The sequence below is a fragment of the Phasianus colchicus genome, chromosome 16 (assembly GCF_987193195.1).
Source record: "Phasianus colchicus chromosome 16, bPhaCol1.hap1.1, whole genome shotgun sequence".
Lineage (NCBI taxonomy): Eukaryota > Metazoa > Chordata > Aves > Galliformes > Phasianidae > Phasianus > Phasianus colchicus.
The window spans coordinates 10,577,713-10,602,400 of NC_143451.1; the positions used below are offsets into that span (position 1 = coordinate 10,577,713).

Below are 24,688 nucleotides of genomic sequence, written 5' to 3' on the forward strand. Positions count from 1 at the left end.
ATCTGAAATGTGTCAAATTGGACATATTAACTTGACTTAGTATTTGTTCATCTTTTTCCTGACTCTAGAGCTGATGATTTTCTAATGGAGCAGCCTGACAAAAGAAATCAATCATCAGGCAAGGCCACGAGGAGAAAGACAAACAGAAAGGAAAAGAAAGATGAGAAAAACCAGACCACAGCAGCAGGTGGACAGGTTGTCTGGAAACCTCCTGTAAAATATGTGTAAACAAGGATATGTAAAAAAAATACAGAGATAGGGAAGAAGTGTGATTTATAAGGGAGCTGACGGCTCTTCCAGCTGGTCACTCTGGACCTGTCTCACTTCCCTCCATCAGTCCCGCACTGGGTACGGCCAATTTCTGTCTTCATAAAACTTCCTCAGGCCCTGGAGGTTGACAGGAGGGAAGTAGGGGCCGATCCTCTTCCGAATCCACCACTTGCCCTTTGCAGCATGCGCTCCTCCAGGCTGGCTGAATTTGTACTTGAAATGTTCCCCTCGGATCCACCTGCAGGGAAACAAAGCAGAGGGTGGTAGGAGGGGCTGGGCACCAGTGCTGTGGGTGATGGACTGGATCTGCATTTATGTAGCTTCCCTGCCATCACCATCAGGGTTGCCAGTGCTGGACACCGCTGGCTCCCTGGAATGCTATTTGGGGAGGATGCACGGGAAAGGAAAGCCTTCGCACACCATCACCGTGTGCATAATCCAGCATCACATTATGCTCCACACCCCTATGACCAAGCTGAAAGAAGAATAATAATAATAATAAAACACCAATACCATTTCTTTTTCTTTCCCGAAAGCACCTATCAAGTATTTCTGCTGGGACACCTGTGGGTACACACACTCCCCCATATCCCTCTGCCCCAGCGAATGGCTGCTCCCTCTGCTCCACTGCTTATTAGCAGGGCTCTGAGCGCATCTGTTTTCTGGCCGCCCTGGGAGTTGACAGAAAAGGAGATTTTAAAGCAGTGCAGAAAGAAGCATTCATCAGCCTCGCCAAACACGTTTGGAGGCTAACCATGCCGCTTGGTGCAGGAGCTGTGTCCCGCTTGATGTAGGGCATGCTGACAAGGGAAGGAGTAACACCCCAGTCCTTCAGCATCGGGGTCCCTGTATGCAGAGTGCATCGCTGCATTCACTGGATAAGTTCATAAAATAACCCACAATATAAAAATGTCAAAGTCATGTCAGTGCTCATTTAAACCTGCTTTGCTTCACTACTAAAATACAAACCCTGCTACTGAGCAGGGCACTGCACTCACGCAGCTGCTCGCTCCTGGGCTGCACCTCGGGACGCCATAAAGTCAGCTCCTACTGCTAAAATAATTAGGGACGACTCCTGTACATTGGCCATTAGCGCTCACCTGTGTAACACACTCACGTGGGAAGCAGGAGAGATTGCAGACTGCTGATAAAACTACAGACCAATTAAAAGGTCTGCTGTAATCACATCTTGACATCTCAATTTAAGCCTTGATTGGCACCCAGATGAGCAATACAGAAATGATTCTGCTAACAAAACACATTAGCATGCAGCTGTTCACCACTTGCTGCTGATGGATCGTCCCCTGGCTGTGCCAAAAGCAGAGCAAACACCTCCAAGTTTCATTCTCCTGCAGGCAAAAAGGAGTCACCCAAAGTAGCCCAGAGCAGTGCATTTGGAGCTGCACAGAGACAGCCCTCACCTAACAACTGATAGGGGCTGGGTGATGAGGGATGATGGTGGTGAAGGTGTGCCCCATGGCACCCCTGAGATCCTGCAGGCTGCCCACTCCGTTACTGCTATGGCTGTTTTTACACCTTTTTTCTGAGGCTGCTAAAAGTCAGATGGAGGCTGAAGTGTTACTCCCACAGTGTTTGCTTCTCAAGAGCGCAAAATTTCCTGTTAATAATTAGAGCAGGAAGGTTTATGCAGGTTCAGTTAGCCTGCAGGCTCCTGTCTGAGACAGATAGGAGGTTTAACAGCTGTGATGTTTGGTTGCTTGCTTGAATTCATAAAACACATCTACCATCCCCAAACTTTCATTCTACCATCACTGGCTGCCTAGAGAGGGGCAAAAGCAGCTGCTCTAATCCTGAGCTATCATCATCCCAGGAAGCAAACCACTCAGACAGCTCCTCTCAGAAACCTGGCAAATAGCACCAAATAGAAGCAACTGTGTTCCCTTTTTCTTGCTGGGGATGCAGAGTGTAGAAGACTGGGGGCTTTGTCTGAGTGCCCTGGACACAGCTCAGACACCCCAGTACTGCTTGGACCCTAAAGTACCTTGCCCTACACAAAGGTCCACCCAGGACCCTTCTGGAATGAAAATCTCCTTGCCCCTCCTGAATAGGCTTGCCTGCCCAAATTAAGCAATATCTATCATCTGATTTGGTATGATTTTTCCCATATGTTTTCTGTCTATTAAAATGTTTGCTATCAAAGGGATCGGCATGTAAAACTAGAACCGTGTGAGCATTAAAGCAACCACACACAACTGAAGCTGCATTTTTGTGGCAGAAAGTTTGCCTTTCTATCTGAACATGTTTCCAGCCCTTATGTTCAGAGTCCAAACAAACCTGAGAGGTCCCCGTGAGCCCCCAAACCAAACAGCCCCTTTGTCCCACCATATCCCACCTGCGTCAGGATGCACAGCAAATCCTGAGCTGCTCACAGCCTGTGAAAGCTGAGAAACTGCAGTAGAAATAACTCTGAGCACAAAACACCAGGACATCAAGGCAGAGCATCCACTGCCTGTCTTCCCTGTGCCTTCCTGGGGCTACGGGAGAAACACAGAAAGCTTGTAACCATCATCAGTCTTGCCTCCTGAGGCTCAACTGATGTAAAAACTGCAGCATTTAATACTCACTGGAGCCCCTCGTTTCAGGGCTCATAGAGTTTACAAGCTACCCCACTATTTATAAGCTACCTGGGTGCCTCATTTCCAAAGTCTCAGTTTGCAGTCTCTATGCTCCCTCCTCCCTAATGCAGGGAGCAAGAGCACCACGGACCCACCAAGCCAGGGCTCACAGTTTGCAAACATCACCTGGTGACCTGCACAGCTGCAACACATACAAGCCCCATGCACACAGAATGAGGAACTGCTGTGGGCTGCAGCCTGCCTTACAAAAAATGTTTTGTTGGTTTTTTTTGCAACTTCAGGGCTCATGCAAAGACTTTTGGGGTAGTGGAAGGAATCCAAAGGTCCCTGGGGCTCCTCTGAGTGCAGGACAGTGCCAGCATGCAGAGCCTTGCTGCTCAAGGGAAACAACTTCAAGAAGTTTATGAGGAAGCTGCTTGATTTCATCTTTCTTAAAAGGAGACTGATGCCCTCTGCTCATACCAGAGGGATGAGCAGTGCTCGTGTTTCAGAGGCAGTCAGGAAGGTCAGAGAGGCCATTCCTTGCTGCAAGCACTTTCCCAGGATTTACCAAGTGAACACAACTGGAGCTCTCTCTGACCTGCTGGGAAGCAGTGACTGCAGCCACACGAAGGAGGCATCCAGCCGAGCCCAGGTGAGGTCTAATAGGAGACACCAGAGCAAAATCATCCCATGAGAGGCATGATACAATCAGAATAAAGCAAACCAGACACTCCTCCTCCAGGAGACAGAAAACCCACTCTGCTACGACAGCAACAGTGGGATGCAAGACGAGGAACAAGAGCATCCCATTGCCAGCTCCACTGCAGAAGTGAAGCAGCCACACATACCCCTGTGCCACTGCCTCCTGGGTGAGCACGTGCCCTCCATCGCTGCCCGCACCAGGCAGGGCTTCAGTCCTGGGAAGGGCAGAAAGGCTAAAAATACTTTGCATTATTTTTTAAATCAATATATTCATCCCAGCAGATGCCCGGTAGCAGCTGCGCTGTAGCACTTTTAAGATTCGATCATATATCAGCCTATTATGACATCTTCCAACTGTACGTGTTAAAAATTAGCAGCAATATTGGAGTTGTTGCGAGGGAGGGCTAAATCTCCCAGACAGCTGTAATTAGTTCCAGAGGGTGCAGCTGTCTCCCTGCAACAGCTGAGGGGTTCGAGGGAAAAAACCAGAGCCGGTGTTTTCTGTTAGAATTAATGGCCTGACAGGGCAAGCCAGAGTGGGAGAGGGAAGAAAGAAACCAAAACACGAGGCGTCCTTTCGATGTGTTGGGTTTTTTTTTTATCTCGAGGTTCCCCACTTCACTGTAAATCAGTGAGCAAGTGGCAGTGGAAAGTACAAATTCATTAAAGCAGCAGAGCCTCCATCACTGGCTCTCCTGCTTGTTCTAGCCCCATGAGCAGCAGCAATCATAAATTCAACTCAGCCCACGAACCGCTCGCAGCATAAGGGCAGTTTTATGGGTTGTTTTTCCACGTTGCTGACTTCTCTTTCTCCAAGGTTCCTGAAAGGTCTGGCCCTTGAGCTAGGGCATCTCATCCTCAAAACTCTTGGGAGAGGGCAAATGTCTTGTTTTGCCTCCATCTGACAAGTTAGAACATGATGTGATAGGGACATGTTTTAGTGGGCATGGTGGGGATGGGTTAATGGTTGGACTTGATCTCAGGGTTCTCTTCCAACCTTAATGTTTCTATGACTCTGTTCTATGATTCTTAGAGGCTTTTTTCCACTGACAGCAAAGCAAACCTGGTGGGAAAGGTATCCACCAGGCTTAGGCACTGCCTGGATTCCCTTGGGCATGGGCAGAGGCAGTGCACTGTCTCTGCAGGTGCAGGGATGGAGCAGACTGGTCCCCACCATGGAGGTGGCTCTGTTAACATTGTCTCCGTGTATAGGGTGCTGCAATAACGAGACAGCCAAAAGAATGTGTTGGGACTCCTTCACCCCTGAGAACTGCATCGCTTCCCAGGACAGGTCTCATCGCTGGCAAACAGCTTTTCAGTGGGAAACATACAAAAACCATCTTTTCCCTGCAGAAGACACCTACGACACATACTTTCCCTTAATCCTCTGTTTCCTGCCTTCCTTCCGCACCACTTTCATTAGTTACAGGATGACTGTTGCCCCTGTTGAAATGGACTTCTGTTTGTTTGTCCTGTTTAAAAAAAAAACACCACTTTTTGGTCTTTTACCCTAAAAAAGCACCACGACTTCCATAGTGTTCCTAAAACCATCCCAGGGCTGAACCCAGAGCCTTCCTCCTCCCACGCCATCCTCTCCCCAAGGCTTTGGGGAGGTATCTTTTCCTGCACCCAAGGGAGCAGCTGCTGGTTTGCGTAGATTTCTGATTCTCTTCTGTGCTCATCAGGGCTGTAAATAGATATTTTAGGGCACAGCCCTTCCCAGTCAGGTAGCATCAAATTGGAAGCACTGCCACCATAAATAACACCACTGCAACAAATCCAGGGCTTCGGCTGCACGCTGGGGCTCTTCCAACAGAGTGTGACTATAATTGGAATAAAAGTCCTTAAGTGAACATGATTTAATATCAGAGACACTGAACACTTCGGGTCAAAAATAAAATTGATATTTTTTTTTCTCCCCCTGTAGGCAAAGCCTCGTTTTTGTTTTCTCTCCTTGTTGCAGGCTGTTTCCATGACGGTGCGTTAAGCACTTATTAATTTCTCAGCCAAAGCCCCACCATTCAGATTTATGACGGCGGGTGTTTTATGAACTATCCGCTGCACAATAATATTTTGTAAATCTACATTCCACAAACATCACTTTGCTTGAAGTAAAGCTTCACACTCAGCTAGGCCGGGCGCTCAACAATGCCCTCATTTTTAATCAGTCACCTGTTTCTCATTTTAAGTTTATCACACTTGAAAAAATACTATAATTTCTAGAGTTGTAAAGAAACCTACAAACTTTGGTCTCAGAAATTTCATTTCGAAGGCATTAACTCATTTTGAAAGTCCCTTGGCTATTTAAGGTGTAGAGTTTCCATTAACAGAATAAACTCCGCGGAGTATGGAGCGTAATGTTCTTATGGAAAACAGTCCCTTCCCCTAATTATTTAGTCTAGCAGGGAATGAAAATAATTAAGTCTCAAAATTCCCCTTAGAGTGGAGGGGGGACTGGGAGGAAAGCAGCAGCTACTGAAGGGAGTGGAGTGGTGATGGCTGGAGGTGGGCATGAGCAGCACTAAGGTTTGCAGTGATGGCCCCACACCACCCAGGGCAGCTTTGGACCCTTCCACAGTCCAAGAGCTCTGGAATTCTCTCTTCTTCTCAAGTGTTACCATTATGGCTCAAATTTAAGGTCGTTGCTTGCAACTCAAATGAAATTACACCATCAAAAATGCACTGAGGATCTACACATCCAGTGCTCAACTCAGTGTTGCTAAGGAGTTGAAATTAAAAAATAATCAAATGGCTTGGGCTAAAAAGGTTGTTAAGGATCACACACTGGATGCCTTGCTTATAAAATCACAGAATGGTTTGAGTTGGAAGGGACCTCTGAATGCTGTCTGGACCCACTCCCTGCACTGAGCAGGGACAGCCACAGCTCCATCAGTGCTCAGAGCCCCATCCAGCCTGACTGTGGCTGTGTGCAGGGATGGGCACCGCCACCTCTCCGGGCACCCTGTGCCACTCCTCACCTCCCTTGGCATAAAGAACTTCTTCCTTATAACCAGTCTAAATCTCCCCTCTTTTATTTTGAGACCATTTCCCCTTGTCCTATCATAACAGACCCTGCTAAAGAGTCTGTCCTGCTCTCCAACTGTTCTCACATCACAGAGTTACCCATTATGGCCAGGGTTCTCTGGGTGGATGGAGGTACAGGAGGGACCCTGCTTCAGTGAGCCTAAAATCCAGCGAGGAAATGGCATTTCTGAAATGCAGGAAGAAAGCCCCTGCAAGGCAGGGAGGGAGCCTGCCTGAGCAGAACGAATGCGGGAGCAGAAGGGGCTGCCAGAGCTGCTGGAGTGAGCCAGCCATAAATGTGTAAACTCAGCAGAATTGGGATGGGGCATAAAAACTACAGAAACTACAATAACTACAAAAAAAAAAAAAAAAAAAAAAAAAAAGAGCAAATAATCAGTTTCCATGTCCAGAGGAAGTGCTAGCAGCAAAAAATAATGGAAGATGCATAAATAACAACTAGTGACTAACTCACATTCTCACGCCTGGTACAATGCAGGGATGCCAGTGCAGGTATTGGGGTTGGCCCACTCAAACCAGAAACGTGAGCAGCAAACAGGGTTAAGTGGTGCACTGGACTCCAGGCTGGGCCAAAAGGAGCATTTGTAAATTGTTATTTTTATTTTAAGCCACCCAAAAATACACTAGGCCCATGAAAAGCTTTTAAAGCAAAAGTAATGCCAGAGCAAAGGCAGCTGACACATAAAACCAGCACTGGATCCTGATCTTTTCCTACTATAAACTAGCTGCTAAGGAGTGAAAACAGAGTCTGAGCATTGGTTAGAGCAAGGTACTGCATGAATCAAAGCCCTGTTTGCAGAAATATAGAGCACTCTGTGCAGTACACAGCAACACACTGCTCTGCCATCACTGACCTGCCTGTGCCCCTTGAAAACTGGGCAGTCACTATCCTATAAATGCTAACAAAGATAAAGATTTGCTATATTTTCACTTTAAATTCCTGAAAATACAATTTCCTCACCTGTCACAGAACACACTAAAAATTTATAAGTTTTTTATACGTTTTTTAACACCACCAATGCCAGAACATACAAAAGAGGTGCAGCCCTTTGTGGCAAAGCCCTGAAAGACGTGATGCACATCTGATTTCTGAGCTGCTGCAATGTTTGTAGTTCCAGCCGTGGTGAGGAACGGGAGCAGCACTGCTGGCACAGGGCAATAAACAGCTCTGGGATTACGGAGAGCTTCTGTCACTGCCGAGCCCCGCTCACTGCCAGCTGCCACCAGCTGGTACCCACATCTGGCTGCTGGCACTGGGGGATACCCAGCTCCAACTGGGGGCTCTGACACAGGGCCAGCACCATACGGCCTCCAACAGCTCCTCCAGCACTTCGTACCCCACCATGATCCTCCAAATGCTCTCCAAAGGAGTCCTGCAGGTCCCAGTGCAGCCCTCTCCCAGCCAAGCAGAGCTAAAATCCCTCCATAAACAGTATTAAAGTTGTACCCATCCATGCTAAGGGACGTGCTGGTGCCTCCCAGCACGCCTTCTGGAACAGTAGTTAACACAGGCTCCCCAAGAAATCTCCTTGGGCTGCAGCCAGGGTGTAATTATTTGTGTGCATAACCTGCTGCCTGTGCAGCCCAAGGAGCCATGGCACAATCCTACAGCAAACCTGGACTACGTACCCAGACTTAGGGGAATTCTGGCATACAGGGAGGAGCTGCACTGAGAAAACGGGCTCTGAAAAGGGAATCCATACAAAATCCCAAATAACTGATCTTACAGCAGTCTCAGCTCCTGTCTTTGGAGGAAGAGTGTCACCATCAGCCTGCAGCAATGCCCTGATGGGGCCCTAGTGCTGCATGAGACCATTCTGGCTGCTTGGGGATCCTCAGAAATGTGGTTATAAGAAATACTCAAATACAGTATTGGGACACTCACTGGTGTGGTCTTTTTTGTATACGTATATATATATATATATATATATATATATATATATATATGTTGAGATTGTGTGTGTGTGTGTGTATGTATATACACACACACACACACACACACACACACACACAATCTCAACATATACTGAATGCCATATCCAAAAGAAAGCACTTTGGTAAAAGGTGGAAAGAAATTCTTAATATCTAAGCTAGGAAAGCAGTCTCCCCATAGAAGATCTGGGGGACACACTGCGTTAAAGCTGAAAAGCACAGCTCTGCTTCAAAAAGCTCACTTCACATGGTGCTGGGAACCTTAATCCCTGTTTGTAATGCATCATGAGAGCCTCAAATGGAAAACATTAGCAAGAACATAATATTACTTATGTTGATCCAAAATTCCCTTAAAATATTTTTTCAGCTAAAAATAACTTCATCAACAAAATAGACACTTTTGTGAAAAATTTCCTTTTGTAGAAAACCTTGGGGTTTTCATCTGTGCTTTGCACTTGCTGATGTTTGCTTTGTCACTGAAAATGCAAACAATTCCAAGACAAGTGTCAACAAAAACAATTCTTTTTGCAGGACTGTTTCATCTTTGAAGTATCCCAATAGGCTGCTGGAAATGGTATTTTTGATCTGACCTTGCAAAGAGATCATGGCAAAAAATCTGAGGCTGTGGGGCAGGAAACCACCGTGGTAGGTAGGATCCATGTCCAAGAGAAGCAGTGCTGGGCGCTGGGAAAGGGCCAGCCACATGTCCCTTGTCCCCATCATGGTACTGAGCACCGGATCTCTAGGGAGACAAGTTATTAAAATTGCCCTATTAAATACCACCTGCGTGGCATCAAATAAAAAGAGCAACCAACCAACAGGGATGGTGACTCAACCACCTCCTTGGGCAGCCTGTTCCAGTGCCCAACCACTCTTTCGGAGAAGAAATTTCTCTTGATATCCAACCTGAAATGCCTCAGTACAACTTGAGGCTATCATCTCTCATCCTGTGGCTGATTACTGGGAGACCAACAGCCACCTTGCTACAACCTTCTTTCCAGTTGGAATACTTATGCTGAATGCACAGCCCAGGTGCTTTCTACCAAGAAGCTTGCCTCAAGCACTTACCGTGGGGGATCCCTGTCTGCGAATGGGTTTGTTGCCATCAGGGACAGGGCCTCCTCCTCCTGAGCCAGCAGCTTCCCAGCCAGGTGGATGATCCACTCATTCTGCTCATAAGTCTACAAGAAAGAGGATGAAATACAGATGTTAGGCACCTCTTAGCTTTAATTAAACAATTAAACGTATCTGTGTGATCACTGGGCAGGGAGTATAGTTGATGCAATGGCAAATGAGAGACTTGCTGGTGCTGCATGATCAGACCGTGCAGGCTCCAAAACCTCAAGGCTGAGACCCACTGAGAATTCATCCACCACTTTAAAATAAGTTGCTTTCCCTGTTGTGTTATCAGACAAATAACAGAAGAAAGTGAATTCTCTATTCCTGGGTTCTCAGCTACCTGACGGCTTCCAACATCTGTGCCATGCCCTTTATCCTGCTACCACTGAAACCAAATAAATCAGCCCTAGAATGCTGCAGCCCCCATTGAGCTGCCAATTTTAATTCCATATTTACCTCCCTCCATGAATGAAAGCATCTCACCCCCTGCAGGGATTTTTGGTGAGGCTCCATAAAAAGCATTTCCCCTTCTGGTGACTTTCAGTGCCTTATACTCATTTTTTCTACCTTTTTTAATGTGCACCTAACTGGATTTTTTAATGCAAGCAGTAGGGGACACTGTGGGAAAGCTAAACCCAGCATTTGTACCTGCAAGACTGTGACTACTGCAGAATATCAATGTAAAGTTACTCCGCAAATCTTTTATAATGGCAGTTTGTTATTTCCGTTGCTAAGGGAAACGGGAGAGAAAGGAGATGCAAAGCCCTAAATTCTGGTGGGAAGCTCCATCAAGCAGCAGTGCTACCTCACAGAGCTTCTGACCTGTGCTCATCACAAGCTAAGAGGAAAGCCTCAGGTATTTCAGACTAGAGCTTTGTAGAAAGTTTCCTAGTGGTGCTGCCTGATGTGCAATGAACCTGTGGGTGAGAAGCCAGAGCTGCACAGAGGACCTCAATTCTTCAGAGCCTGCTGCAAACCCACAGGGCTCAGTGATGGTGGAATGGGCTCCTTGGCTTGCCTGGTTTCCAAACCATTAATTAGCGGCTCCATGCGCACGAGAGTTGGACTTCTGGTTTGTAAAGTGTTTTTCTTGTAAAATTTACAGCATGTCTGGCCCCAGCAAGGTCTGCGGTGAGAAATTTCCACCCGGCGTGGCTCCCCCCACCCCCACTCCCCTGGCACCACAGCCTGGATACGGCGCGATGCTGGGAGCACTGGGAGCAGCGGGGCTGTGCTCACGTCTGTGCTGCTTTACTCATTACCCTGTAAAGTGATACGATGGTGAAGGGGGAAAGAAAGAGCCCAGGTGATTTGGGCTCCATCCAGAGCAGCATCGTGGAGGTGACAGTTCCTCTCTGTGGCTCCACTGGGAGCAGACTTTGTGTGCTGAGCTGCTATACCTACCTGTGATATTTGGGATGGGAGGGACTCACCTGGCACTGAGCAAAAACGGAAGAGTCAGAGCTTGAACCACAAAAAGCATTAAATACAAAAAGCCAGGAGCAATGCACACTAAGGTGTGCATGGTGGGTCCATCTTTTGATTTTGAATCTTTGTAAGTGGAAATCCTACAGCATCCCTGGCCATTTCAGGAAAAGCCAAGGGCAAAGCACACTCCCAGGGATCTTCCTGCTGTTGTTGGGAGAGGAACACTGACACTGGGATGAGAATACAACACCAGCATCAACCCAACAAAAAGGCATGAGAAAAGCAGCTCCCTGAACCAGGCTTTAGGCAGAACACATTACTGGGACTGGGTTTGCTCCTTGTCCCCATCCGTGTATCACTGCAGCCTCCCCAGCACCATGCAGCAATACTACATCCATACTTCTCTGTAACCTTTTCTATCCTCCAGCTTCACCGTTTTCACATTTTACCAGTGTATAAACACAGAATTCTCACCTTGAATGCATTCATTTGCATACAGATGTATTTAATAACTCTATAGGATTTCAAGCCCAATCACCACTACTGCAGCAGCAGCAGCAACAAAATTCTGCAGAGATAATGTACAAGAGAATAAAATAATCACAAAAAATATATTAAAAAAAAAACACACAGCACTACAGGGAACACGTTCCCAACTGAAATAATAATAAGAACCCTTTTCCTCCAGGTTTAATTGGTCATTTAATGGAAAAGGACTGCGGATTAGCATGGCATTTTATTGAATCTCAGTCCTGGCACAGGCGCACAGGAGGAGGTAACTCTGAGATGCACATGTGGAAACAGCTGGAAACTTGGCACTGGAGCCCTGCATTATGATTTTGCATGGTTGGGAGCTCTGCATGTTCTCACATTGGGTGGATGGCGGGGGAGTTTGCAATTCCATGCTGTTGTAAGGGGCATTTCTGGCACCACAGCCTACTCATAGTGTGGATGCAAAGCAGTGACTCCACCACTGGGGATGTTTTCACCCAACACTCATATTTCTGCTTACACTGATGTTTAGGAGTGACCTCAGCACTCACTATTTGGAGAAGCTGAGCTATCAGCTAGAGGAATGAACCATATCCCACAGAAGGAACAGCATAACCAACACAGGGCTTTGCTTTCTTAGAACTCCATCTCAACGCCTGCTGCCATCCTTCTACCCAAGAGGATTAACTAAGGAAGGCTGAAAGCTACACCATGTTCTACCCCTTCCCATCACCTCCCAAGGCCAGGTTCCATCACTTCCCATCACCTCGCCCCCTCTTCCTAGAAGTTCCCCAAAGAGGCAAACCATTCATATGCAGTACTGTTCTCAATGAATCATTTAAGTGGGCAGTTCCCCCAACCCCACCAAGAGCCACCCCTTAAGATGCTTTCCCTTCCAGGGAAACGTCCCTGGAGGAAGACAACTGACCCCAGCTAAACAAAGAAAACATAATTCCTGCATTCTGCACACAGACCAAACCACCTGAATGTGGCAATGGAAAATGGAAGTGAATCGAGGTCTGTGTTTTTAGGAGGGGAAAGAAAGGAAATGTAAAAGGCTGTGCCTAGTGCACTGCGCATGAGGCTTAGGTTTTACTGCCCTGCACACACCTCCTTCTGCATGTTGCTGCCATACAGTGTTTTCCTGTACCTCCTGGCTGGACGACCCAGGTAACAGACGTTGGAATACAGTATTTTATTAAGATATTCATCTCCCTTCTCTCCATATATGGTTTCTTTTTCTCAGCTCTCCCAGTGTGTGCAGTAAGGTGAAGCCTCCTCTCCCAGCTCGCCTGTCCCACTGCTCACATTTCTATTCTCTCTTTGGGAGTCAGCTGAGTTGCACCCATAAACTTATCCATCACACCTGACAAACACATCCTTCTCCTAGATGCCCCACAATTGCTGTCATTTAATGGTAGTACATGTCAGTTCAGAGGGCTTTCAAGACACGGCGATGTGCAATCTGAACAGCACATTGGCATCCCGTGCCCTGTACTCAATTAACACGAGGTAACACAATTCCCAATTCACTTCTTCACAAACACATGAAACAAAGTGATCTGAATTTTAGCTGCATCCCTTCTGCACAGACCATTTTGATACGTGGATACTTTTGGAGTCACTTCAAGGTATAACAGATCACTGAGCTTTAACAACCAGTGCTGAGATGGCGCTGGGGTTGTCTTTTTCTGACTGGTTCTGATCTGGTGAGCAGCACAAGCATGTTTCTGCTCTGGCCAGACACAGACCCACTATGGAGAGCTTACACAATCTAAACAGAAGAAATACCCTTCATGCCGCAAGGAGGAGAGAAGAAACCCTTCTTTGATTTTTCATTATTCAGAGCACTGAAGGCTTTCCACTGCTGCCCAACGGTGAAGAATACGTCTTGTTTTACAAACAAGGTGCTTCTGCCAAGCCTGAGGCATCCTGCTACCAGGAAAAGTGACCAACTTGAAGCCCCTGAACTATGAGCAGTATTTTGTTTTCTAGTTGTTACTTCTGACCGATGCTGAACCCACCACGGGCTGCTGCAGATCTGCCCACAAAGCTTTCTGTACCAGTAGCACAGCACAGCTCCATTTGGGGTTGTGGTGACAGGGCCCCTACAAACACCCACCATAAGTGGTAAGTCAGATAATTACAGGAGCGCTGCCATCAGCTGGAGGGCAGACAATGCTTGAACAGTCTCTTTCCAGCAAAATTGAGATCTCTGCATTAAAGAAACAAGGAGCAGATTCTGCCATTGCATTATCTTCCTGTTGGAAACTTTTTTTCCTACTGCTTAACCTGAATTTTCCCGAAATTAAATCATATTCTGCCATTTAGCCCATTATTTCCTCCCTTCTCCACAGGGACCCAGAAAACAGATTGTTACTTTCCACTTTGCGGTAGGTTTTCCCACATCCCAAACCTGCTCTGCTGCCTTTCCTCCTGCTCCCAGAGCACGCAGAGCTGTTCTCATGGTCACTGTGGAACCAGGATTCTGTAGGTCCCTCTGTTGTACCCATGCCAACTGACTGCATCCTTCCCAAATTAGGATGCTCGGCTCAGGAGGGGGGCTTTTCACTTCTATCTGCTCAGACCAAGACCTGCAGCACCACTAGGGGCTTTTAGACCTCTTCCTCAATTGTAAATGGCATACTGTATTCAAGTAATAAAATTAACATCACAAACATTGCTACCTGGAAAATAATGCCATGTTACAGTACTTATAATCAAGGCACTCTGGTAATTAGCAGCCAACTGCTAACAGCAGCTCAGAGCGGGGCAGTGTTGGCTCTCCCTGGCTCCCCCATAGTGGGCTCACAGCACATCCTGCAGTTACAGCCAAGGTGGGAGCTGTGCAGGAGGACGGCGTCGTATGTCAAGCGGTGATGAGGTGCAAAGAGGAACCTGTCAGGAGCAGCACAAAGGGATGGTAAATATCTTCCCCCAAACTCCCTGGACTTTTCTGCAGCCTGTCAGAGCGGGATATGGCAGGTCCTTAAGTGGCTGCCTCCAGCACCACCCCGCGACGGCGGCAAACAGCGGGGTGAAAAAATCCAGAACTTCTAAAAACAAATTAAGCCTAATCCAGAGGCTGAAGGAACTTGGTTTTATGGACTCCATAAACTACTGTATGGGCTTTGTGGAATTCACCCGACTGCACAAACTTCTGCTGGGCTTTCGGCTTCTGGTTCCTCATCCATCCCACAACCTTACCAGACTTGATCTGAGCAGTGAGAAAAGGGGCAGCCAACAGAGTCCTGGGCTGCATCAGCAAGGGGTGGCAATGGGGCAGGGAGAGAACTGTCCCCCCAGTCTGCTCTGCCCTTTTCCAGTCCTGGGGCCCCTGGCACAGAGAATTGTGGAGCTGATGGAAGTGGTCCAGAGGAGGGCATGAGGACACTCAGAGGCTGTGGCACCTCTCCTTTTGAAACAGGTGGGGAGCCAGGGGTGTTCAGCCTGGAGACTCCAGGGAGACCTCATGCAGCCTTCTAGTACCTGAAGGGAGCTTATAAACAGGAGGAGAACGACTTTTTACATGGGCAGATAGTGACAGGACAAGGGGGCGTGGCTTTAAACTAAAAGAGGGGACATTTAGATTAGATATTAGGGGGAAATTCTTTACCAAGCTGCAGTGGGAGGCCATGAGAACACCCACATCTTGCTATGGAAAGGATCTGTGGTCTCATGGCAACCTCATAGCAGGAGGAGACAGCACATCTCCTGTGCACGAGCACTAATTACAGCTAATCAGCCGGTGCGGACAGACGCTTTCGCATGTGCACACCCCAACAGCCCCCGGGCTGATAGGTGCACTTCAGGGAACCTCCCGGTGCATTACAAAAATAATCATAAAGATGCAAATGAGGCTGTGTTATTTCCTCTTCCTGCTCGTCCCCAGGCTGCCCCATACATCACTGTCACTCAGCGCACAGCCGCTGCCTGCCGACAGACAGGGCTGGTGTGTGGCAATGTCTCTCAGCACCAGCACAGCAGCACTTGCCATGATGCTGCAGTATCAGTGCCTTGTGCCTATTTGGTCTCCTCAGGCCCTGGGCATTCTGATCTGGTGGTGGGCATCTAAGCCCATGGCACAGGGTGGGGCTGGGAGGGCTGTGAGGTCCCTTCCAACCCAGCCACGCTGTGATTCCATGCTGGAGCCCCCCTGAAAAGCAGGAAGCTTTAAACCAGCAGCTCTAACTTCTGCACTGTCATTTAGTGCTGAGCAACGCTGCTGGCCAGAGCTTTAACCTTTGCTGTCGTCTTGCTGAGGGATAAGCATACCTAATGCAGATTAAATGAAATTCCAGCACACAAAAAAACTAGCGGGGTAAATATAAAACCATAGCCAAAGAGCGATGGTTATGTCATCACTGAAGAATCTAAAAGGCATCTAAATGAAAATACCACAAAGAAAAAACAGCGAAGTTTGGGGCAGGGGGAGAGCAAGAGGAAGAACGCCAGGAAGCGACATGAAAACAAAAGGAAAGATGGGGCTGCCCACAGCACTGCTGTGAGCCCCAACTTTGTAACACCACTCTACTGGTGTTACATCCTCCTGGTCATGCCATTTTGCAGAAAAGGCTATTGGATGTTAACGAATTAATTTACAATAATCCCCCTCTTTTCTTCCTTAATAGAGAGCAACCTGTCTGTGGGTGCCAGGTGAGGATGCCATGTCCCTATGCAGAACAGAGAGCAATGGCTGCCCACTGTGCCACCACGTCAGGGACAGGCACTACCTCCATCTCTTTAACTCTTGTTATTGCTGAGAAACAATTAAAAAGCCTCACAGCAGCAGACATCCTTTAGGAATACAATTTTTTTTTTAAAAAACATAATTAACTTAGCTGAGGCTTCAAATATCCACCCCCCTGCCCCACGCACATTGTAAATTCACATGGATTGCTTTCCCTGGTCCAGGGGATGCAACGTACCTGGAAGGCTGCAAACCACATCAGCCAGTCCAGGCGGTAATGGTAGGGTGAGATGAAGCATGGCCGTCGCCACAGGTCCCCAGGCTTGCACTTGAAATCAAACTCCTGCCAGACAGCAGCGGGGTCGTTGGGGTCTGGGCTGGACGTTCCCTGAAGGATGACTTCGGTTCTCTCTTTGGTGATGCTGCAGAACACAACACCAGGTCTGTTATCTGTCTCAAGTCAAGGGTAGATGTAGCAATTAGGGACATTGTTTAGTGGGCATGGTGGTGATGGCTCGGGGTTGAACTTGGTGATCTTACAGGCTTTTTCCAATCTGAATGAACCCGTGATTCTATGACTTTCATTCTCTTTGCGGGCCAACTTCTCTCTTTGGCATAGAATCATAGAATGGTTTGAGTTGGAAGGGACCTCTAAAGGCCACTTGGTCCCACTCCCTGCACTGAGCAGGGACACCCACAGCTCCATCAGTGCTCAGAGCCCCGTCCAGCCTGACTGTGGCTGTGCGCAGGGATGGGGCACTGCCACTTCTGGGCACTCTGTGCCACTCCTCAACTGCCTGTAGCAGAGAGCTTCTTCCTTATATCCAGTCTAAATCTCTCCTCATTTAGTTTTAAACCATTTTCCCTTGTCCTGTCACAACAGACCCTGCTAAAGAGTCTGTCCCCTTCTTTCTTACAGCCCCCTTCAGATACTGGAAGGCTGCTAGCAGGTCTCCCCAGAGCCTTCACTTCTGCAGTGTGCCCAGCAGCTGGCTCTTGGGGCAGCACCACCACCAGTCCCTATACTTCTTCCTGGTCACAAGAGAGGTTTCACAGAGCTATTCCTCAGCAAGAGAATGAGGTACTGTATGAACTGCTGCAAATCAAGCCAAGGAAAGCAAAAAGGAAAAAAAAAAATGCCCCTGAAACACAGTAGACATTTTGAATCTGTATTAAAAAGCACCCAACCTTATGGCAGGTCACCTACATTCCCTCTGTTGCTGGGTTTAACTTTCTCTGCACAGCAAGGTGTAGGGCAGTGCAGATGGCAAACTGTCCAGGCCATGCTAAGCCCACATGAAAACATAACTGTCGAGTTTCCAATAACCTGGCAGTGATGCTCCATCTACACAGAAGAGCTGATTTCCCTCACAAACGTATAACTTTCCCTTATCCAAACCATGCAGCTCCTGACACCCTTTCATTTTTCACTCTTTTGGTCCTTCCTCCTACAGCCCTAAAACCGAAACTCTGGAAACACACAGACACCACCTTGATGTCTTCCAGTGATAGATGCCTACAGCCCACAGAATGCTGCGCATCTCAGCTTATAATTGTTACCTCCGTTTAATAGATTTCTGGATTCTCCAGCCAAGTTCCATATTATACACTGGGCTGAGTTATGAGCCATGGCCAGCTGCCCAATGGTTAGAAACACACTGTAAATCAGAGACACCAAATTACTAATAAAAGTATGTTCCTACTGTGTGATTCAAAATATGTCAAGTTTCACATAATCGTATATTCATTATAAGCTGCAATCCTCTTTTTATTGGTTTACATAGGCTGGAATTACAAACATATTACAGCAGCATTTCATCACATGCTCTTTAGGTTCTGGTAACTGCTGAAGCAGAAACCATAGACTGAAGAAGAAAAAGAACAACAACCCAAAGAAAACAATCTCCCGTAGCTTCACTGCTCCAGCCTTCGAAGAGGCTCAGGGGTTGTTTCTCTCTTTCTGAAAAAATGGAGAAACTTCAGTGTTTTCCATAACCTTTTAGCACTGGTATTTTTAATTATGCTTGCCTTTTTTTTCCCTAAGTTTGTTATTTTTCCTATAATGTCTGCAGTTCAAAACATTGGAGGAAACAGCCTATCCATGTGATGTCCTGCAGGTGTGCTCTGCACCTCCAGAGCTCACAGGGAGCCCTGCTCCTCCCAACCTGATGCTCTCATAAAAACCCAATTACTGCTGCTCCTCCTACAAGATCTGCTCACAGCCCACCAACCCAGAGCAGCCCCTGGGGAAGAGAGGCAGCAGCACAGCCAAACCCAAGATGTGTGCAGAGAGAACTGGCCCTGTTGTCACCTCTGTGGTGGCACATAAGCCACTCTGCTCATTCCACCTTGATGCTCTTTGCCTTGTGTTCCCCAGCTGCAAGCTTTCAGGACAAGGTTGCCTAACTCTGTTGGCTAGTTCTCCATAAGCAGAGTTGTTTCTCAGCATTTTCACAGGTGTTTTGATCAAGGAGAGGCAGCGGCACAGCACTTACCATGGACTGCAGGTTGCCCCAAAACCCAGACTCAGGTTCCTAATGTAGGTGGAGGTGCTTCCCCTGTCCAGCCCCATCTCACAGCCCTCAGTGGGATTTCCTGAGCTGACAGCAGCAGCCAGACTGCTGGGCCTGTCCTCTCCATCTGTCTTGCTCTTTTTTTTTTTTTTTTGAGCCCATTTATACTTTCGTCTCTGCAGTTTCCTGTAGCAATGAATTCCCCAAGTCACTCGTTGGAAAAAACACTTCCTTTTGTTGGCCTTAAATCTGCTACCCAACAGCTTATGTGAATATTTACATGAGGGACAGCGAACATGCGCACGGGAAGAGAAGTTCACCATAAATAAAGTGGGCTGGTGATGGTGAGGAATATCCACTGGATGAACTCTCTTATGGATATTTTCATCCCACTATTACATCTGCTCCATCAGTATAATGAGCTCACTAAAAGTAGCTCAAAGAAAACAAATTATAATTCAGTGGGAAAGAAACCTGCTCCTTCTTCTCTTTCTCTCTCATAAACAGATATTCCAAGTCTATGGCTACTGGAAAGATTTCTGTTTGGAATTAAGGCTATTGGACCACACTTCTTGCTGCTGACGGTGGAGAGCTATACAATCCTGCTGGAAAGGAGCTCTGCAGAGAAGGACCTGGGAGTCCTGGTGGCCAACAGGTGACTGCGAGCCAGAAGCATGCCCTGCTGGGCAAGAAGGCCAATGGGACCCTGGGGGGCGTTGCACAGTGAGGTCAGCAAGTGAGGGAGGTTCTCCTCCCCTCTGCTTTGCCCTGGGGATGCCATATCCAGAGCACTGCACCCAGTGCTGGGCTCCCCAATCCAAAACAGACAGGGAACTACTGGAGAGAACCAAGATGTCTACAGAGATGGTGGGAGCCTGCAGCACCTCCTGAAGGGGAAAGGCTGAGAGCCCCAGGGCTGTTCAACCTGGGGAAGAGAGGGATCTCATCAATACTTGAGGAATGGCCTTATAAGCAAGGAAATGATTGGGCACAGTGCAGATGTGTTGATGATTGAACTTGATCTTAAAGACCTTTTCCAATCATTTCATAATGATTCTATTACATACCTAAAGGGTGGGAATCAAGTGGATGGGGTCAGGCTCTTTTTAGTGGTGCCCAGCTACAGGACAAGCATCACAAACTGGAACGCAGGAAGCTCTAAGAGGGTGGCAGAGCCCTGGAACAAGCTACCCAGGAAGGAGATGGAGTTTCCTTCTCCAGAGGTATTCAAAACCCACCCGGATGCGTCCCATTGCAATGTACTCCAGGGAACTTGCCTTAGGGACAGATCATCCAGAACCCTATGGTTCTGTGATTCTGCAGTGTGCCATTAAAATGCAATACCTTCCAAAAGCTCCGTAGGTGTTGACTATCCTGAGGGGGTTGAAGGATGTATTCATAACCTGTCTGGAGCTGAGCAGGTTGATGACGACAGGCACGCTGAGGTAGGCGATCAGGAGCCCAAAGGAGATGTTCACCACCCTGCGGATGTGGCATCCTGGGGAGACATGAGAGCAGAGCAGAGGGATGTGAGTGCTGCCCACAGCCAGCTCTGCAGCCAGGAGCAAACAGCCGGTGCTGCTGCCAGCTGCTATCGCTGAGCAGATCTGCCTTTCTCTAAATAGTCTGAGAAAGGGCTAAAAAGAAAAATGTCTAAAATGTGAGATTAATCATCGTCTTGGAAGTGGGGAAAGAACACAGCTGGCATCTGCACCTTGCTCAGCATCACCTCCTGGGCTGTATCTGGCTCCCACCACCCAGGCTCGTTTCTGCCTTTCCATCTCTGTCCTCATCCAGACCCCTATCCTCCCTATGCAGTTCCCTACCCCTTATCATTAATGCAGGAACTGTGCTCCGTTGGCTGTGCTGCATTCACGTGGCATTTGGAGTTAGGGAGAAACCTGCTGCAATCAGACAAATAAGCAGCGGTGACCTCTGAAGGGCTCCTATGTTTATGGCAGTTTTTAATTTGTTTAACATTAACAGCCAACAGATCAGATTCAAAGCAATAGCATGCAGCTTTCCCCTCATCTCTGCAGGAGAGGGATGTTTATTTGAACCCCTCTCAGAAGCTATTAATAATTGTTTAGTCTGAGAACATTTCTGGAGCAGCATTGGATTTGGAAAGGAGCTTGCCAAGATGCCCCCCCTGTTACTCTGCACCACTGTGGGGTGCTGGGCAGTATTTTGTCTCCTTAGTGAACTCTGTAGCTGCATGCAAGGATCAGGCTCAGCCCCAGAGCACCACACGATCCCTTAACTGTGACCCAGCTCCACAAGTCAGTTTCTGGCCCTACGCACTCCTTGTCCTCCACCTCCTGCAGCTAAAGGGCTCACAGAATCCTGCCCTTCTCCTGGTCCTGATGCTGCAATTGTCACCATGCCTATGGGGTGACAGCAACGTCATCAAAGAAGGAAAAGGGCTTACTACAGGAGAATACAGTGAGGATGGAGCAAGACTCGGGAAAGGCCATGAGCCAACGGGGTCTGGAAGAGCAGACAGGAGCCAAGCACTAGTGGTGGGAATTGGAGCTCCCAGTGGGAAATACGCACATGAGGATGTAGTCAGATCCTGTTAAACCAGGTCACAAGTGGGACACCCTCCTGTCTTCTGCTCTTGTGACCCAGGGGTGAGAGCTCCTCTAAGCCTCTTGCCACACAGCCCATCAGTGCCAGTTCAACAGCCTCTGCTTTGTTAGCAGAAAAACATGCAGAAAACCAAATTCACACTGAATATTTATCCATATTACTTTAAAAATCCCCCCCCCCCAACTTTTTTTTTTGTTTGTTTTATATTCCAGCACAGGGACACATCTACAATCCAATCCCAACAAAATATGTAATATAGGACACAGAGCACTTAATGAAGCTACATCAGCCTTGCAGGAAGCCTTGCCTCTGGCCAATAAGCTGCATTTCTTGGTACAGGAGAAAGGACTAGAGACAGATGCTTTGTCTTGTTGACATTTTTCACTCCTCTGACAGATGTTCAGTATATTTAAAAATGAGCATCTGTGATTGTTGTTGATATTACAGGCAATTTGTCGCTAGTAAGCGGTTTACAAAAACACTACAAATATAACTGTACATCTGTTACACAGCCCCATGAAAAATACCCCAGTGCTGCTTGTGCATCTCCTGGAGCCAGGCTGTTTGAAAACTCCCTCCAGAGGGAAGCATCACAGCAACATGAATCCCTGTTGGTAAGCTACAAACCCTCTTGTATTTGCTTTCTTGCTTTCCTGCTATGAACAGGAGTTTGCCTTCAACCTACTTCTGGGGAATCTGGGATGCTTTGGGGCAATTCCCTCCCCATAAGCATAGCCAGGAGCAGCTGCTCCACTCTCCTTTTCCAAGCAGGATGTTGAGCTCTCTTTTCAGCCTGTGGAAGAGCTGCTGGCCCCACAGTAAATCAATAATCAGTTCTGCTCTTCCTGGAAGTCCAGTCCCATCCTCAGTTACTTATGCTCTGATGCCCATGGGCTCCTTGCCTCAAAACTGCACTGGGTGTTTCATCTTTGACTTTAAATAGTCAAAATAAAATAAAATAGATCACAAGTGAAATGGTGCAATTCTACATTGCTTATTTCAAACTGGAGTCTGATGCTGGCTGGTGAGCACGAAGCCAGGAACCCAGCTGCGCTCCCTATGCAGGCAGCACTGTACCTGCACTGGGACATGCCCTCTAGTGGCACCGACATGGCAGAGATTTACAAACCAGCTGCTGGCTTCACACACATCCGTCAGGAGTGCAACGTTCAGATAATATTCACATCCCAGAGGGAACCACTTAGGGGGCAGAATTTTCTCCTTGTCCACTCACGTTTGTTCCAGGAAGAGAGGATAGAAAGCTTTTGAGATAAACACACCTCTTTGCCACTCTCCTCCCACCCAGAAGAACTCACCTAGCCCTGCAGGGGGCTGCTCACTGCTGCCCTGCAGCTGCAGCACACGCTCCTTCACCCCCCCACGCCTGAACAGGAAGGCCAGGCTGCGGTCATCGAAGCAGGCGATGCTGGGCACAATGGTCAGCCAGTTGAGGAAGCTCAGGTTCCCACTGATGATCAGCAGCACCTAAAGTGGAAAGAAGGAAGCAGACGGTGCTGAAGAGTTCAGAGGACACTCCACAGCTCCCACCTCTTTGAGGATTTGTTGAATGCAACTCCCTTAAAAACAGCTTTGGAAACATTTGCATTAGCTCTGGTCCTCAGCCCAGCCTGGTCTGAGCAGCCCTAAACACACAGCAGCACTCAAAGCTCTGCCCTTGGCTGAGCTGGGGCTCCTCTACCAGGGGAACTCAAGCACAAGCATACTGCAATGGGAAAGCAACACAAGATCCCTGCTCATCACACAGCTTTGGGACAGGTGACCCAAACAGGTCTCATCATGCCATGCCCCAGCACTAAGGAGAAAGCAGAACTCCTCCTGCTCCCAACCCCACACAGCAACAAGGGCTCATTCATCATCCCCATGATGTCCGTGTATCCACGAAATCAACATTTCTGAAACCCTTCAAGAGGAAATATTGGACCTTCTAATTGAAGAGCAGCTTTAAATATAGAAACATGCTTTTTTTTTTTTAAGAGGCGTTTTTAATTTTAGCTTTTATTGCCCATTTATGAGAACTTTCTTCATGTGTAAGGAATAGAAAGTGGAAAAATCTGTGAGCCTTTGGAGGAGTCTCTGTAAATATTTGCGTACATTGGAAAAAAGACTTTTTGTAGGTACACATTACTTTTTCTTGCTATTACAATGACTTGAAAAACAGAAGGAACCTTCTTGCGCCCCAGTTCTCCAGCAAGTCCTAATGAGTGCACAGCAGCAATGTTTGGGCACAGCCCATTTGGCGTTGGCCATGAATCACATCTTCACAGCATATGGCTTCATTTTGCAGCCTTCCCTCAGCTGCATGATGTCACTTCCTTGCCATTTCCATCCATGAGCCGCAGTGAAGATGCAGCCCCACCTCTGCTCAAGGTACACCCCAACCCCCCCACAGCCTTTCATTGCAGCCCCATAAACCAAGCACACAGAACAATTGCTGGTTCTCCTCTGCAGAATTCGGTTCCTATTGCAAGCAAACCATGCACACAAGTCTCTGTATGCACAAGCAATTCCCCCAAGCACAGTGCAGAGATTTTTGCTCCTTATCAGTGGGTATGCTGCCCCACATGTCACGAAGCCCCATTCCATTCTACTTGCCCCACTGAGTTCCTAAAGGCAGCAACCAACCCTATGAAGATGCTGAGATGTGACTGACCCAAAGCTCCTTGCCAGCACGACAGCCACCAGCCCAACCCTCTGCCTTGCCAGGGCTGACTGCCTTGCCATCGAGTAGAAACGTGCTGCAAGTAATGCAGGGTGCTGGCATATGGCAGAGCATGGGAACCCACACACAGAGACAAGAAAAGCAGCTGATGACTGCTCAGGACTATTTCAGTTTTAAGAACGATTTGGATTCCTGTCCCATTAGTCACATTACTTAGGATTTAGCCCCAGCTCTGCTAATTAACTAGCTGCTCTTCAGACATATGAAAACAAAAAGGAAAAAATAAGAAGAAAGTCCCATCATCTTACCCACAAAAAAAATGAAGACACAAAGCTGACTTCATGCATTACATATTGAAAAATAATGCTCTGATGTAATAAAGCCATTTGGTTTGCAGACTTCAGAGCAACAAATGAGAACTTCCCACCTTCCAGCTGGGCTGAAAACTGTAACTCTGATTGGTACCATGATTATTCTATTTAAAGAACACTTCTCCATTTCACAGCTGAGCTTTATCCTCCCATGAACTGTTCACTCATGATTTTTAGTGCACGTAGTCAAAGAAGACTTTTCAAGACAGCAGGAACAACGACACCCCAGCAGTGGGGACCACACTGCTGCTAAACTGGGGTCAGCACTGCCTGCCCTCAAT

General features: G+C 47.6%; 1 protein-coding gene across 2 annotated transcripts in view; it reads right to left on the reverse strand.

Annotated features, from left to right (window-relative positions):
* Nucleotides 1-256: 256 nt before the first annotated feature.
* LMF1 (lipase maturation factor 1) overlaps nt 257-24,688 on the reverse strand; it is a 160,077-nt gene continuing 135,645 nt past the window's right edge. For both annotated transcript variants that reach the window (XM_031606895.2, XM_090151668.1), the window contains 5 exons: nt 22,673-22,841; nt 20,112-20,265; nt 16,493-16,676; nt 9,594-9,706; nt 257-508 (listed from right to left, as the gene is read on the reverse strand). In XM_031606895.2, coding sequence (XP_031462755.2) covers nt 334-508; nt 9,594-9,706; nt 16,493-16,676; nt 20,112-20,265; nt 22,673-22,841 — 795 coding nt within the window. In that variant the 3' untranslated portion in view covers nt 257-333. The remainder of the gene's footprint in view (nt 509-9,593; nt 9,707-16,492; nt 16,677-20,111; nt 20,266-22,672; nt 22,842-24,688) is intronic.